The 13674-nt window shown below is 41.8% G+C and overlaps 1 protein-coding gene and 1 non-coding gene across 2 annotated transcripts in view; one reads left to right on the top strand and one right to left on the bottom strand.

The window, feature by feature from the left end:
* Positions 1-7188: 7188 nt before the first annotated feature.
* LOC126094466 (cytochrome P450 6a2-like) overlaps positions 7189-13674 on the bottom strand; it is an 89247-nt gene continuing 82761 nt past the window's right edge. The window contains exon 9 of the mRNA XM_049908854.1: positions 7189-7502. Within this exon, the coding sequence (XP_049764811.1) occupies positions 7333-7502 (170 nt within the window). The 3' untranslated portion in view covers positions 7189-7332. The remainder of the gene's footprint in view (positions 7503-13674) is intronic.
* On the top strand, positions 13397-13471 carry Trnat-ugu (transfer RNA threonine (anticodon UGU)). The gene has a single exon. It is a non-coding gene; the product is annotated as a tRNA-Thr (tRNA).

Genomic DNA, 13674 nt, shown 5'->3' with positions numbered 1-13674 from the left:
GGTGAGCGAAATCTTCAAATCCGACACTCGCTTACAGCACGCTGTTTCTTCCGCGTCGACAAGGTTACATTCCACACCGCCATGTTACACGGTACAACTCGGAGTCCTGTAGTGGCAGGGGGTTGCAAATGAGTGGACAGGAAGAATAAAGATGTAGATTGTTACTAGGAGTTCTTTCATTTAAAAACCTTTTAGAGTTTTAGCATAAAAATGTAGGAGGCATTACTCTTCAGCATGCCCGCGTACATTCATACTTTAAAACCACTGTGAACTGCCAGGAGGTACTTCCTACGTATCAGTTATTAGGACTTCCTTCCGGTCGTTCACTTACGACGCGCAGGAAGAATGTTTAAACACCTCTTTGTGTGCTGTAATAAGACTGACCTTGTCCTCATGATCTCTATGGGAGCGATACATAGGAGGTTTTAGTATATTCCCAGATTCGTAACTTAAAACCTGGTTTTTGAAACTTTGTATGTAGCCTTTCTCGGATAGTTTCGAGCACATGTGAGATAAGTTTCTTCAGCATCTTCGTGACACTTCCCTGTGGGTGAAACAAAGCTATCACCACTTGTACTGTACTCCGTTTTATGCTTCAGTACCTGTTGTTAATAAAAAAAATGGCTCTGAGCACTATGGGACTTAACTTCTGTGGTCATCAGTCCCCAAGAACTTAGAACTACTTAAACCTAACTAACCTAAGGACATCACACACATCCATGCCCGAGGCAGGATTCGAACCTGCGACCGTAGCAGTCCCGCGGTTCCAGACTGCGCGCCTAGAACCACTAGACCACCGCGGCCGGCTGTTGTTAATCGTATTTGGTGCGTGTCTCACACACTTGAGTGTTTTGTAAGCAGTCTCCTTTGTAGAGTGATTCAATTTCGCTAGTTTATACCACTGAACTGAGGTCTGACAACTGTCTTACCTACGACCTACCCTAAAGAACGAAAAGTGTGAGGTGATCCACATGAGTTCCAAAAGAAATCCGCTGGAATTCGATTACTCGATAAATAGTACAATTCTCAAGGCTGTCAATTCAACTAAGTACCTGGGTGTTAAAATTACGAACAACTTCAGTTGGAAAGACCACATAGATAATATTGTGGGAAAGACGAGCCAAAGGTTGCGTTTCATTGGCAGGACACTTAGAAGATGCAACAAGTACACTAAAGAGACAGCTTACACTACACTCGTTCGTGCTCTGTTAGAATATTGCTGCGCGGTGTGGGATCCTTACCAGGTGGAATTGACGGAGGACATCGAAAGGGTGCAAAAAAGGGCAGCTCGTTTTGTATTATCACGTAATAGGGGAGAGAGTGTGGCAGATATGATACGAGAGTTGGGATGGAAGTCATTAAAGCAAAGACGTTTTTCGTCGCGGCGAGATCTATTTACGAAATTTCAGTCACCAACTTTCTCTTCCGAATGCGAAAATATTTTGATGAGCCCAACCTACATAGGTAGGAATGATCATCAAAATAAAATAAGAGCTCGAACAGAAAGGTTTAGGTGTTCGCTTTCCCCGCTCGCTGTTCGGGAGTGGAATGGTAGAGAGATAGTATGATTGTGGTTCGATGAACCCTCTGCCAAGCACTTAAATGTGAATTGCAGAGTAATCATGTAGATGTAGATGTAGAATGTGTCTATGTGATCGTTCCATTTCATATCGCTAGTAATTGTTACAAGCAGGTATTTGTATGAGTTCACAGACTACGACTGTGACTATAGTCATGGCATACTAATTTTTTTTAGTTTTGTGAAGTGCACAGTTTTCATTCATCGACATTTCTGGACATTAGGTGCCAATACTCTACCATCTTTAAATGTTGTCAATATACAACTGAATGTTTGGCGTGGGTGAGGAAACCATAGTCTGATTTAACAGATCATAAATTAAACAAAATTTCTCGGATTTCCAACCGCGTCAAGCAATCAAAACTGCACGAGCTTTTTTGGCCGAGTCTCCCTGGCCATTGTCATGTCGTGTGGTACAACAGCCAAAGATTATTTGACCGAAAGCTCGTGGAATTTTAATTGCTTGCCGCGGTGACCCGAGAACTTTTTATTCGATGTTATCACCACGATATTCGGCATTCTTACAGGCCCTAAACTACTCCAGGCAAAGACAGGGACGATTCCTATTATGAGGCCACAGCCAACTACCTGAACCATCCTTGTGATAGTAGACCAGTAAGTATGTATGAGGAGCGTTCAAAAAGAAACGTGCCGGAGGCATAATTATAGAAACCAGTAGCTGTATATTAGAAGTATTGTCCCTGGCTGTTGAGACACTTACCCCAGTGTGACACAAGGCGGTGAATGGCTGTCTCATAAAATTCCCGGGACTGCTATGTTAACCATTTCCGCACGTACAGCGGGACGTCGTCGTCCGAGGTGAAACGTTTGCCCCTCAGAGCCTTTTTAAGGAGATCAAAAGTGGCGTAATCACAGGGAGAGAAGTCCAGACTGTATGGAGAGTGGTCGTGAACCTCCCATTTGAATTTCTGCAGGAGTGCCGCGACTGTGTTGGCCGAATGGGGCTTTTCACTGTTGTGGGGCAGAATGACCCCACGGGTGACACGCCTGGTCGTTTTGATTTGATCACTTGGTGAAGGGTGGTCAAGGTTTGCGAGTAACGCTGGGCAGTCAATGTTGTCCCGTGCTGCAGGAAGTGAATCAAAAGGGGGCCATCTTGATCAACGAAGAACGTCAGCATGACCTATTCTGCACTCATGTGGACGGCGACATCCAGTTGTACGTGCGGAACTGGGTAACATCACAGCTCCGGGTATTTTATGAGACAGTCATTCACCACCTTGCGTCACAATGGGACAAGTGTCCCAACAGCCGTGGTCAATACTTCTAACATACAGGTAATGGTTTCTGTAATTATAACTCCGGCTCGTTTCTTTTTGAACGCCCCTTATAAATGCCCGTGTATGTGAATTAGTTAATTTTTTTGTTCTCAAACTAATACCACGGCATATTGAATATCCTTATATAAGAGATCCGCAGCTGAATAAAACTGCTATTATTACTACTAGATCACGAGCACAATTCTGTTGTTATTAAATTTCAACGATTTAGATCTGGGTGTCATACTAAAGAACACAAAAAACTCGAAGAAGCAGTAAGGTGCAGCAATTTGTAGGGATAAGAAGTAAAACGACCACATAGCCTGAGTGGTAGGTAAATCAGATGACTTCAGTTTATTGGTAGAACACAACGAAAATCATTCAGCCTACAAAGAAAATTGCTCATAAAATAGTGATTTATTACTGTTAGCATCTAGCAATCCCCTGCCGGTGTCCTCCCGAAAGGACCTAAAATGTCTAGACTTTGTCGAAACCAATCGTCTCAAACTGTTTAATGGCTTCCCATCTCTGCAGCAGATACATTGATTTGGCTTGTTGTGTACAAGGTACACAGTTCACTGTGTACTATTCTACATTCTACTTTCGTGTTTACCACAAACATTCTTCGTCTACACGTCATTCTGTTGTTCTACATCCTCCACCTATACAAGATCTTGCACATATTTTGATATCTCAGTTCCCAACGTAGCTGGTACCACCACATGAGGACGGAGTTCTGTCTGTTTACGTAACTCTCCATCGTACACAATGAATTGTGGTTACGTTGCAAAATAGCTTGCAATCTGCATCAGCTGATTGTTCTTTCTGCCATTTTGTATCGCACAAATTTTCTGACTCAGGATACTAGCACACGTGATTTGCTCGGTCGATGAATCACCTCAAAATCAAATTCATTCTTAGAGTTTCAGTGCCCAGATTGTTTACTGTGTTGGCGAATATTTTGAACCTAATAGACATCTTAAGCTGTATGACGCTTTCTGTCCTTGAATTTTCTCCCACACAGCTAACATCGAAAATGAGTAATGCTCTGTTGAGACTCACCATACTTTCCATTATCTTCAATGCTGTGAGCCATGGGCGAACATATTCGTATGTTAGGCCCTGACCACCTCCTGACTTGAAACGTAGCTGAGTGCATGATCGCTTACATTGCATGGCAGCACAAATGTCTTCCAAAATTTAGGAAAACTGATAATTGTCCAGTTGTTAACAATTCCTTCAACTCTGAATGCATATTCACGCTCTACTAACCTGTGAAACTTCTCTCATTCTTCAATAGAGCAGCCATGCTATTTCTGCAGATTTCGGTGCAATCTTCTGGTAATATATCCCCAGGCTCAAGGAAGACTACAACTCTCTTTACGTGCACAGTGCTGGAAAATGCTGTACAGTTTTTATTTTTCTGGTGTTCCATCCCAAAGCTTTTGTGATTAGTTATGTACCCCAAATAATGTACTTCTTTCAGCACGAATTGACACTTTTCCAAGTTGACTGTTAGATGTACAATTTGCAGCCGTTTAACATTTCCCTTGTCTGCAGTACATGCTATTTCGTATTACGTCACCTAAATACATACAATGCTTTGATTTCAATCCTTACAATACTCTAAGAGGCGCCGAAACATTGGCGATGCGTTTTTCAGCCCAAACAACATATGCTAATACTGATAATGTAGTCAAAGGATTGTAAATGCTGTCTTTGACTAATATTCTACTGGTATCTCTAAATAGTAACAGCCACTCCGCTGATTCGTGGTAAAAAGTATATTCATTGCACCAGATTAACCGAAGTTTCTACTATAATCAGAATTGGATAAGCATCTGGCACTGTACCGTTGTTAACGTATCGATAGTCACAACAAAAGCGATACTCCCTCGTATTATCTGCACTTTTGTTTGAAATGATTATCACTGTTTCCTAGGGCCTAGAATGTTTCGCAGTAATAGCAACTCATGTCAACTGGGCACTAAATTCATTCGTCCTTGGTTGCAGATCATGTGGTATACAGTACCGTTAACAGTACACAGGCAGTTCATTCCCAGTTGGTTTTTGCACTGTGTCTGGGGTCGCTAGAAAAGACCTGTGATGACTGAACATGCTTCGTTGTTTGACGATCATTGCTCCATCACTACCTTCTCTACCCGTTCCAAGTGTGGTGTTTTCTCCGGTAATGCAGCTACACTTGCAGGCTACTTACGTTTATCGTCCGAATTTGCCCTGTCTAAATCGTCTCCTACTTGTGGACTATCAATCCACTGGATAATTCCACGTCTGTGGTCTCAAATTTATCTTTACCAACAGTATCTGCTCAACCCGTAACTCATGTATGCATATCACACTCCTGCAAGGAAATCACTGTGGTTCATTTAATTTCTCATTTTCCTTTGGTAACTTCAATACGCACAATACAGTGTCTCTACTATACTACAACATATTGTTATCAGACTATGAGTCAAGATATGGTCCACTGAGAAAGTAATGAGGGGGAAGGGGGGGGGGGCTTACCAAACCTGACAGAGAATAGCAACTAATATTGTGCAGAGGAAAAGCTTGGACTGTCATCATAAAACATCATAAGAAAGATTGTGTGAAGTGCCTCAGACCAACACAGCAAATCGGTTAATGTTACCCATAGTCATTTATGTGGAGTTACCTTTAATACTGTGTGAAAAGATATTAACTTTTTTGTGCACAAATAGGACTATGAAGTCGAGTGCTCTGTGAGCCTATGTATCACCAAATGATAATCTGAAGGTTTTTTCTGTGGTTTATGCGTTTTTCTTATTTATTTATTATGTCACTCTGCGTTTCATCCAACTGTCCAGTTTCTGATGTCACTCAATCGCTCATAGTTTTTTCCTAACTACGACATGGTTTGTGTGTTATGTATCCACCCATTCACTAATGTATCATGTCTTTTTTGTTTGTTTATCTTGTATTATGCATTTCATCACTTCTCAGTTGTCATCACAAAGAGACGTATCGATCATAACTGTGTCTATAACCTCCTTTTAAATAATTTTATTTCCCGTCATGTTATGGTGTGATTTAGGTAGCGTACATAGTTGCAGTCCCTTTTTGAGAATCCTCATTCACTTGTCCTTATTACTGAGAATAAATTAACACTGTACTACAGTCAGTCAATGAGTTCCCCCTTCGCCAAGTTAGAAAGCCAGGAGAATTATATCAGTTTGTATAAATATATTTTCCTACATCTTCGACACTGCCACTAAACGTATGTCTTACACTTATCTGTCTGTTACTATTATTTCTGTGTGTGTGTTCTGTCAAAGAAACTGACACATCCACTTGCTGAAATTTTGTAAGAAACACTTACTGCTGACTGTATTTACAGATGTGTATGCTCCTTAACATTGGGTACTAATGTTGTATATTTATCTCTACATTATCATTACTTTTGGGTGTACTTTCTGTAACAAATTAACACAACCAGCTATTGAATTTTTTGATTATTGTTGTCGTATGATACATTGAATGTACAGTCAAAGGATGATTGTCACCAATGCTAGTTAAATGTTTGTATATATTGGTACATTTACATGAACGCCACGTCTTGTTAGAATGTTATTAATTAGAGAGATGGATCTCTAAGTACTCGGTGACCTTTAAAGAAGAATTATGCTAATGTGATAGTACACTTGTAGGAAGGGGGTATCCAATTACTCCCTCCTAGCTTTTATATCCCTTTTTGCAAGTTTTGTAAGATTTATATGAGCTATTTCACCTAGTTTTATCCTTCAGGCAGATCTTGGCACTTGTATGCTTATGTTCAAGACTGATGCCACATTACAGTATACAACTAAACGACACATTTAAGTGATTATTTACCAAATCTTATATGATGAATTTGTTGTAAATTGGTTCATATGAAGAGTTAGGAACCCATCCACAGTGCAAAATAGGAACTATTGTGTTGACATGTTTGAGGTTGCCATACTTCCAACACTGCAGTCTATTGATATTTCTCTTCTTCCAAGGTAATTAAAATTTTATGTTACTCCAGAATTTGGGTCTTTATCTTCTGACAGAAATTATGTCACTTATTGTTGTATAAACGTTCATCTTTAAACTTAGATGATGTTACAGAAGTTAAACTGCAAATATGATTACTGAATCTAAAGCTTTACTTTGTAGTGCATGTTAATGACATATCAGAGGCAGTTTATTAAAACAAATTTCTACTCACTGTTAAACAAATAAAAATAGACTTTATCACCCACACCACTTGTTCGAGAACATTCAAAGGCACTGAAACAGAAGAGAAAAACATATAAAACGAAGTCCACATTGTTGTAAATGTAAGAGTGTTTATTAATAATAATTATCCACATTGGTCATAAGTGAAATGTCACATGTCACATGTACAACTCAGCACAGCACATATGAAACCTCGAGGATTAGAATTAATTACATCCGCTTTGATTGACACGGTCAGTGAGCCAGAGGTTGGAAACGGAGCCATAATCCGCCCTTGGCGGTCCTCAGGAACCCTCTGGGATCCAGTTCGAGAGGCACTGGAGTTCGTGGGGTGGTGGTGATCTTGAAGTTCAGTACTAGGGTGGCGAGGCCCATCTTCACCTGTGACTGTGCGAAACGTTGTCCTGCAACACAACGAGAACACACTTCAACCCAACTGGCATCCGAAGGCACAGAAAACAGCACACTTCCAATAATGTGTGCTCTAGACGTACACATCCAGAAACTTCTTCGTCAACTCCATGTCAATGACAGCAGTAGACCTCTTACGTCGATGAAAGCTTTCTTCGCTTGTGCAATAGGGACAATCAAATAAGTTTCCATTCGAAGACCACACTAACCTGTTGCCTACATACTGCTGCTTGTTTACCAGCATCGGAATAGCGGCGGGTTCCATATACACTGCATCAACGCAGTCCAATGGATAGTTTTTATGGCCATTATGCTTCTGCTATCTTCCATGGCTTCGGCTATCCAGTGTTACCTTACTTTCACTCCTTCCACTACTGTGCAGTTCACAGTTTTGATGACAAGTAAGTCGTTATTCATCTTTATACTAGTCCTCAACGTGTTCGCCTTCGCTCTGTGTATCCTTAAGCCATATTGCACACTAAGTACGTCGTCCATTTCTTTAATCTTGCCTTCTAGGTCCCCCTTAGATCCGGCCAGTAGGGCTACATCGTATGTGAATCTTATTTCGTGAACCTTCATCCCTCTTCGGAAACCGTGACTTCGGCATAGAACTTGAACAACAGGAGTGATAAGGTGCGACCACTTTTGTTACTTCACTTGTGTTTTGTGTATGCTGTGAGTTATTGTCCTTCCTTGATTCTAGCTCAACTCTTTTAAGAATTTTTACTACTGTGTTATTCATAAGAAACTCTCGAGCTTCAGAAAACGATTGCCCGAAAATTTTGTGAATAAGTTGAAAAGCTCCTGCTCCTTCAAAATTTTTTATGATTAGCCAATGCTGGCGTGGCGTCAGGAGGGAGTCAGAAACTCTCTCGCACCCCTTGACAGGATTCCGAATCTGATGAATGTAAGGGCTCACAAGGAAACACACGCGAGAAAGTGCGCGTTCTACAGAAATAAATATGATGAGCCAATTAGGAAGCCCGAGGCAAGGATTTTAAATGAACATTCTTCTGTAGCGTGGCTGCCAAGAAGAATGCCGGGTCTCATGCTCTACCATTTCTGAAGGCTACAACTGACTTAGATTTTATCTTTCAAAGAAAGATTCATCGCCGCGCGGGATTAGCCGAGCGGTCTGTGGCGCTGCAATCATAGACTGTGCGGCTGATCCCGGCGGAGGTTCAAGTCCTCCCTCTGGCATAGGTGTGTGCGTTTGTCCTTAGGATAATTTAGGTTAAGTAGTGTGTAAGCTTAGGGACTGATAACCTTAGCAGTTAAGTCCCGTAAGATTTCACATACATTTGAGCATTTGAAAGATTCATCCCAGTGTCTCAAACAGTACTGTTTTATGGCAGATAGGTGAAAGGAGGTGGAACGAAGTGAGTTCTGCATCACTTACCTGGTCTCAAGAAGGGTTTTCAGTTCTGAAGAAGTACCCTGAGGTGACAAAAGGCAGGGGATTGCTCCTAATACCTAGTCAGACCCCATTTTGCCCAGTGTAGTGCAACAACTCCACGCGGCGTGAACTCAACAAGTCGTTGGAACTCCTACAAAGAAATTCAGAGCCGTGCTGCCTCTATAGCCGTCCGTAATTGCTGAAGCATTGCTGGTGCCGGATTCTGTGCACGAACTGACATCTCGATTAAGTCCCATAAATGTTCGATGGGATTTATGTCGGGAGATGGCCAGATCATTCCCTCGAATTTTCTAGAATGTTCTCCAAACCTGTTGTTGTTGTTGTTGTGGTCTTCAGTCCTGAGACTGGTTTGATGCAGCTCTCCATGGTACTCTATCCTGTGCAAGCTTCTTCATCTCCCAGTACTTACTGCAACCCACATCCTTCTGAATCTGCTTAGTGTATTCATCTCTTGGTCTCCCTCTACGATTTTTACCCTCCACGCTGACCTCCAATGCTAAATTTGTGATTCCTTGATGCCTCAGAACATGCCCTACCGACCGGTCCCTTCTTCTTGTCAAGTTGTGCCACAAACTACTCTTCTCCCCAATTCTATTCAATACCTCCACATTAGTTATGTGATCTACCCATCTAATCTTCAGCATTCTTCTGTCTTATCGTCTATGTTTCACTTTCATACGTGGCTATACTCCATACAAATACTTTCAGAAACGACTTCCTGACACTTAAATCTGTACTCGATGTTAACAAATGTGTCTTCTTCAGAAACGCTTTTCTTTCCATTGCCAGCCTGCATTTTATATCCTCTCTACCTCGACCATCATCAGTTATTTTGCTCCCCAAATAGCAAAACTCCTTTACTACTTTAAGTGTCTCATTTCCTAATCTAATTCCCTCAGCATCACCCGACTTAATTCGACTACATTCCATGATCCTCGTTTTGCTTTTGTTGATGTTCATCTTATATCCTCCTTTCAAGACACTGTCCATTCCATTCAGCTGCTCTTCCAAGTCCTTTGCTGTATCTGACAGAATTACAATGTCATCGGCGAACCTCAAAGTTTTTATTTCTTCTCCATGGATTTTAATACCTACTTCGAATTTTTCTTGCGTTTCCTTTACTGCTTGCTCAATACACAGATTGAATAACATCGGGGAGAGGCTACAACTCTGTCTCACTCCCTTCCCAACCACTGCTTCCTTTTCATGCCCCTCGACTCTTATAACTGCCATCTTGTTTCTGTACAAATTGTAAATAGCCTTTCGCTCCCTGTATTTTACCCCTGCCACCTTAAGAATTTGAAAGAGAGTATTCCAGTCAACATTGTCAAAATCTTTCTCTAAGTCTACAAATGCTAGAAACGTAGGTTTGCCATTCCTTAATCTTTCTTCTACGATAAGGCGTAAGGTCAGTATTGCCTCACGTGTTCCAACATTTCTACGGAATCCAAACTGATATTCCCCGAGGTCGACTTCTACCAGTTTTTCCATTCGTCTGTAAAGAATTCGCGTTAGTATTTTGCAGCTGTGGCTTATTAAACTGATAGTTCTGTAATTTTCACATCTGTCAACACCTGTTTTCTTTGGGATTGGATCGCGGAAAATTGTGGCCCGGTGACATGGCGCCATTGTCATCCATAAAAATTCCATCGGTGTTTGGGAACATGGAGTCCATGAATGTCTGCAAAATGTCTGGAGGTAGCCGAACATAACAATTTACAGACAATAGTTGGTTCGGTTCGACAGAGTAGCCAGTCAATTCCATATAAATACACCCTCACCGTTATGGATACACCACCAGCTTCCACAGTGCCTTGTTGACAACCTGAGCCCATGGCTTCGTGGGGTCTGCACCACACTCAAATCCTACCATCAGCTGTTACCAATTGAAATCGAGACGTCTGACCAGGCTACGGTTTTCCAGTCGTCCAGGGTCCAACCGGTAAGCTCACGAGCCTAGGAGCGATGCTGCGGTGCTGCAAGCGATGTCGTGCTGGTAGCAAAGGCACTCGCGTCGGTCGTCTGTTGCCAATTAACGAAATATTTCGCCGCATTGTCCTGACAGATACGTTAGTCGTGCGTCCTACATTGATTTCTGTGGCAATCTGACGCAATGTTGCTTGTCTTTTCGCACTGACAAATCTACGCAAAAGCCGCCGCTCTCGGTAGTTAAGTGAAATCGACTGCGTTGTCCCTGGTGAGAGGTAACGCCTGAAATTTGGTATTCTCGGCACACTCTTGACATTCGGGGCTCGGGATATTGAATTCCATAACGGTTTCCGAAATGGAATGTCCCATGCGTCTAAATCCAACTACCATTCCGCGTTCAAAGTCTGTTCGTTCCCGTCGAGCGGCTATTATCACGTCCGAAACATTTTAACATGGGTCACCCGAGTGCAAATGACAGCTTCGCCAATGCACTGCCTTTTTGTATCTTGTGCACACGATACGTCCGCCATCTAGATGTGTGCAGATCGTTATCTTAGGACTTCTGTCACCTCGGTATGTATCACTTTCCCTGGTCCTTTTAAGTAAACTACTTTGCTGTGAATCAGCTAGAAAAAAACTCTCCAAGGCTGCAGAGAATGACAGGCCCACCAACGTAATAAAAAGAAGGTAAGAGAAGTACTAAGTTAGTGGTGCAGTCACTGGCGGTATTGAATACTTTTTGCGTTTATTATGCAGCGTTAGACGGTCCGACTGCATTGACCGTGTCGATGTGCGTACAGCATTATGAAACATGATGCGTGAGAGTTTATGGATAAGCTTCAGGTACTGATCGAGCTCCTGCAGTGGTTAGAGCAATAGTTTATCGTGGAATCCCGTAGTCAAATGTTTTATTAAACGAGGCCTTACCAAATTTATCCTTCAGTCCCAGCTTTTCCGCCACATCTAATAACCTCCGTCCCAGCAGGACCACAAATTACAGTGTTCTTTACACTTTCCTCACATCTACTTACACGGAGTTTAAACAAACGGCATCTTCATCGTAAGTACTTCATGTATACAATACATCACACTCTCTCTTTCTCTGAAAATTGAGAGCAAAAGTTTCACCAGAATATGGCTCTTCATTTGTCTCCTACTTTCCTACTCTTCATTTTGACACAGAGATTCTCTTCTGCCTGATAGAGTTTTGCTCTGTCAGTAGTCAGTACTAACTGCGACCTTGACGTAACACTGTAAAACATCTCTGTTGTTGCACGAACTACTTCACCTGTGGCTTCCAATTCCCGCCAATCTATCCCACTGTTGGCCCACTTTATTTTATTTTTCTCTGCACTACCCGTTGAAAAAGTTACTGTTTTAAAAGGAGGAACAGGTGGACAAGGTGACTTAAGTGCTTGAGGTACAAGTTCTATGTAACCTCCACAATCTTACGACAATACGGTCAAAGTCGAAATAAAATGTAAAGAAGGGAAAGCTTAGGATTCTCGCAGAAACTTTAATTTCTATAAAAATCTTGTTTTTTGGTTTTCTGTGTCAGATAAACACTCGGAAGACAAAGGCGTGATATCTCTGGAGCACAACTTAAATAAGCGTTTTATATCACTGTGTGGAAAATGAATTTTTTTCCATACGGAATGTATGCTGTTGGGAAACTTAGTGACAGATTACAATGATGTACCATACCACACTTTGTCTCTTACTTTTACGTTCCAAAATTAAAAAAAAGTTTTTATATACTTCTGAGTACGATACATTAGTTCACGTAAGGAAGTATGGTTGGAAATAGTTCAAATCTTTGAAACCTTCATCTGCATCTACAGCTACATCTACACTGCGCAAGCCGCTTTAGTTTCGCCCTTCTGTGTCCCATTTGCATACGACTCGTGGGAAAAGCGGCTGTCAATAAAATATGGTTAAAAGGCGTATTTCCATATGGATCAATAAAAGGATGCCGATTTTCATGACTGATTCCAGAAGACTCTGCTGTTGGCAGTCTACAATCCAAGTAATGTTCTAGAACAACGTCATATTCCACGACCATTGATAGTGCCGTCATGAAACGCTTTAAACGGAATGGAATGAAATCCAAAAACGTTAGTTAACGTTACGAACTTCTTAAGAGTGTAGTTTCTCTGCTCAGTAGCAAACCAAAATACTTACATAGGCAATAATGTTTTAAGCTGTGCTTAAATTTAATTGACAACGGTGAATTCGGTGGTCAGCAAAGTAAAGCTGGCCTCCTGCCCGGGGGCAGAAGGGAAAACAGCGCGTCCACTGCGAGATTAGAAGACGTGAGCGGGGGAAAGGTTTACTTGTTTGTCTTGCGATTCGTACTGTGGTATTAATTTTGACACGAAAGTAACATGGATTCGTCAATGTGAATTACAGAGACTGCCATCTTCAAATGCGGTACATTCCCTTTGTAGCAAGGAATTTGAGATTAAATTAAGGCTGTTCTAGTGCAACGAGCAAAAATGACATTCAAAGAATTTAGCAAACATCTGTGTTCGTAGATGTCGTGCCTGGGTAGCTCAGTTGGTAGAGCACTTGCCCGTGTAAGGCAAAGGTCCCGAGTTCGAGTCTCGGTCCGGCACACAGTTTTAATCTGTCAGAAAGTTTCATATCAGCGCACATTCCGCTGCAGAGTGATCATCTCATTCTTGAAACACCCCCCAGTCTGTGGCTAAGCCATATCTCCGCAACATCCTTTCTTCCAGGAGTGCTAGTTTTGGTAGGTTCGCAGAAGAGCTTCTGTTAAGTTTGTAAGGTAGGAGACGAGGTATTGGCAGAACTGAGGC

Source organism: Schistocerca cancellata, chromosome 8 (assembly GCF_023864275.1).
Source record: "Schistocerca cancellata isolate TAMUIC-IGC-003103 chromosome 8, iqSchCanc2.1, whole genome shotgun sequence".
NCBI classification, from domain to species: domain Eukaryota; kingdom Metazoa; phylum Arthropoda; class Insecta; order Orthoptera; family Acrididae; genus Schistocerca; species Schistocerca cancellata.
Note: the sequence above shows the minus strand (reverse complement) of the source record. Positions and strands in the feature narration are given on the sequence as shown.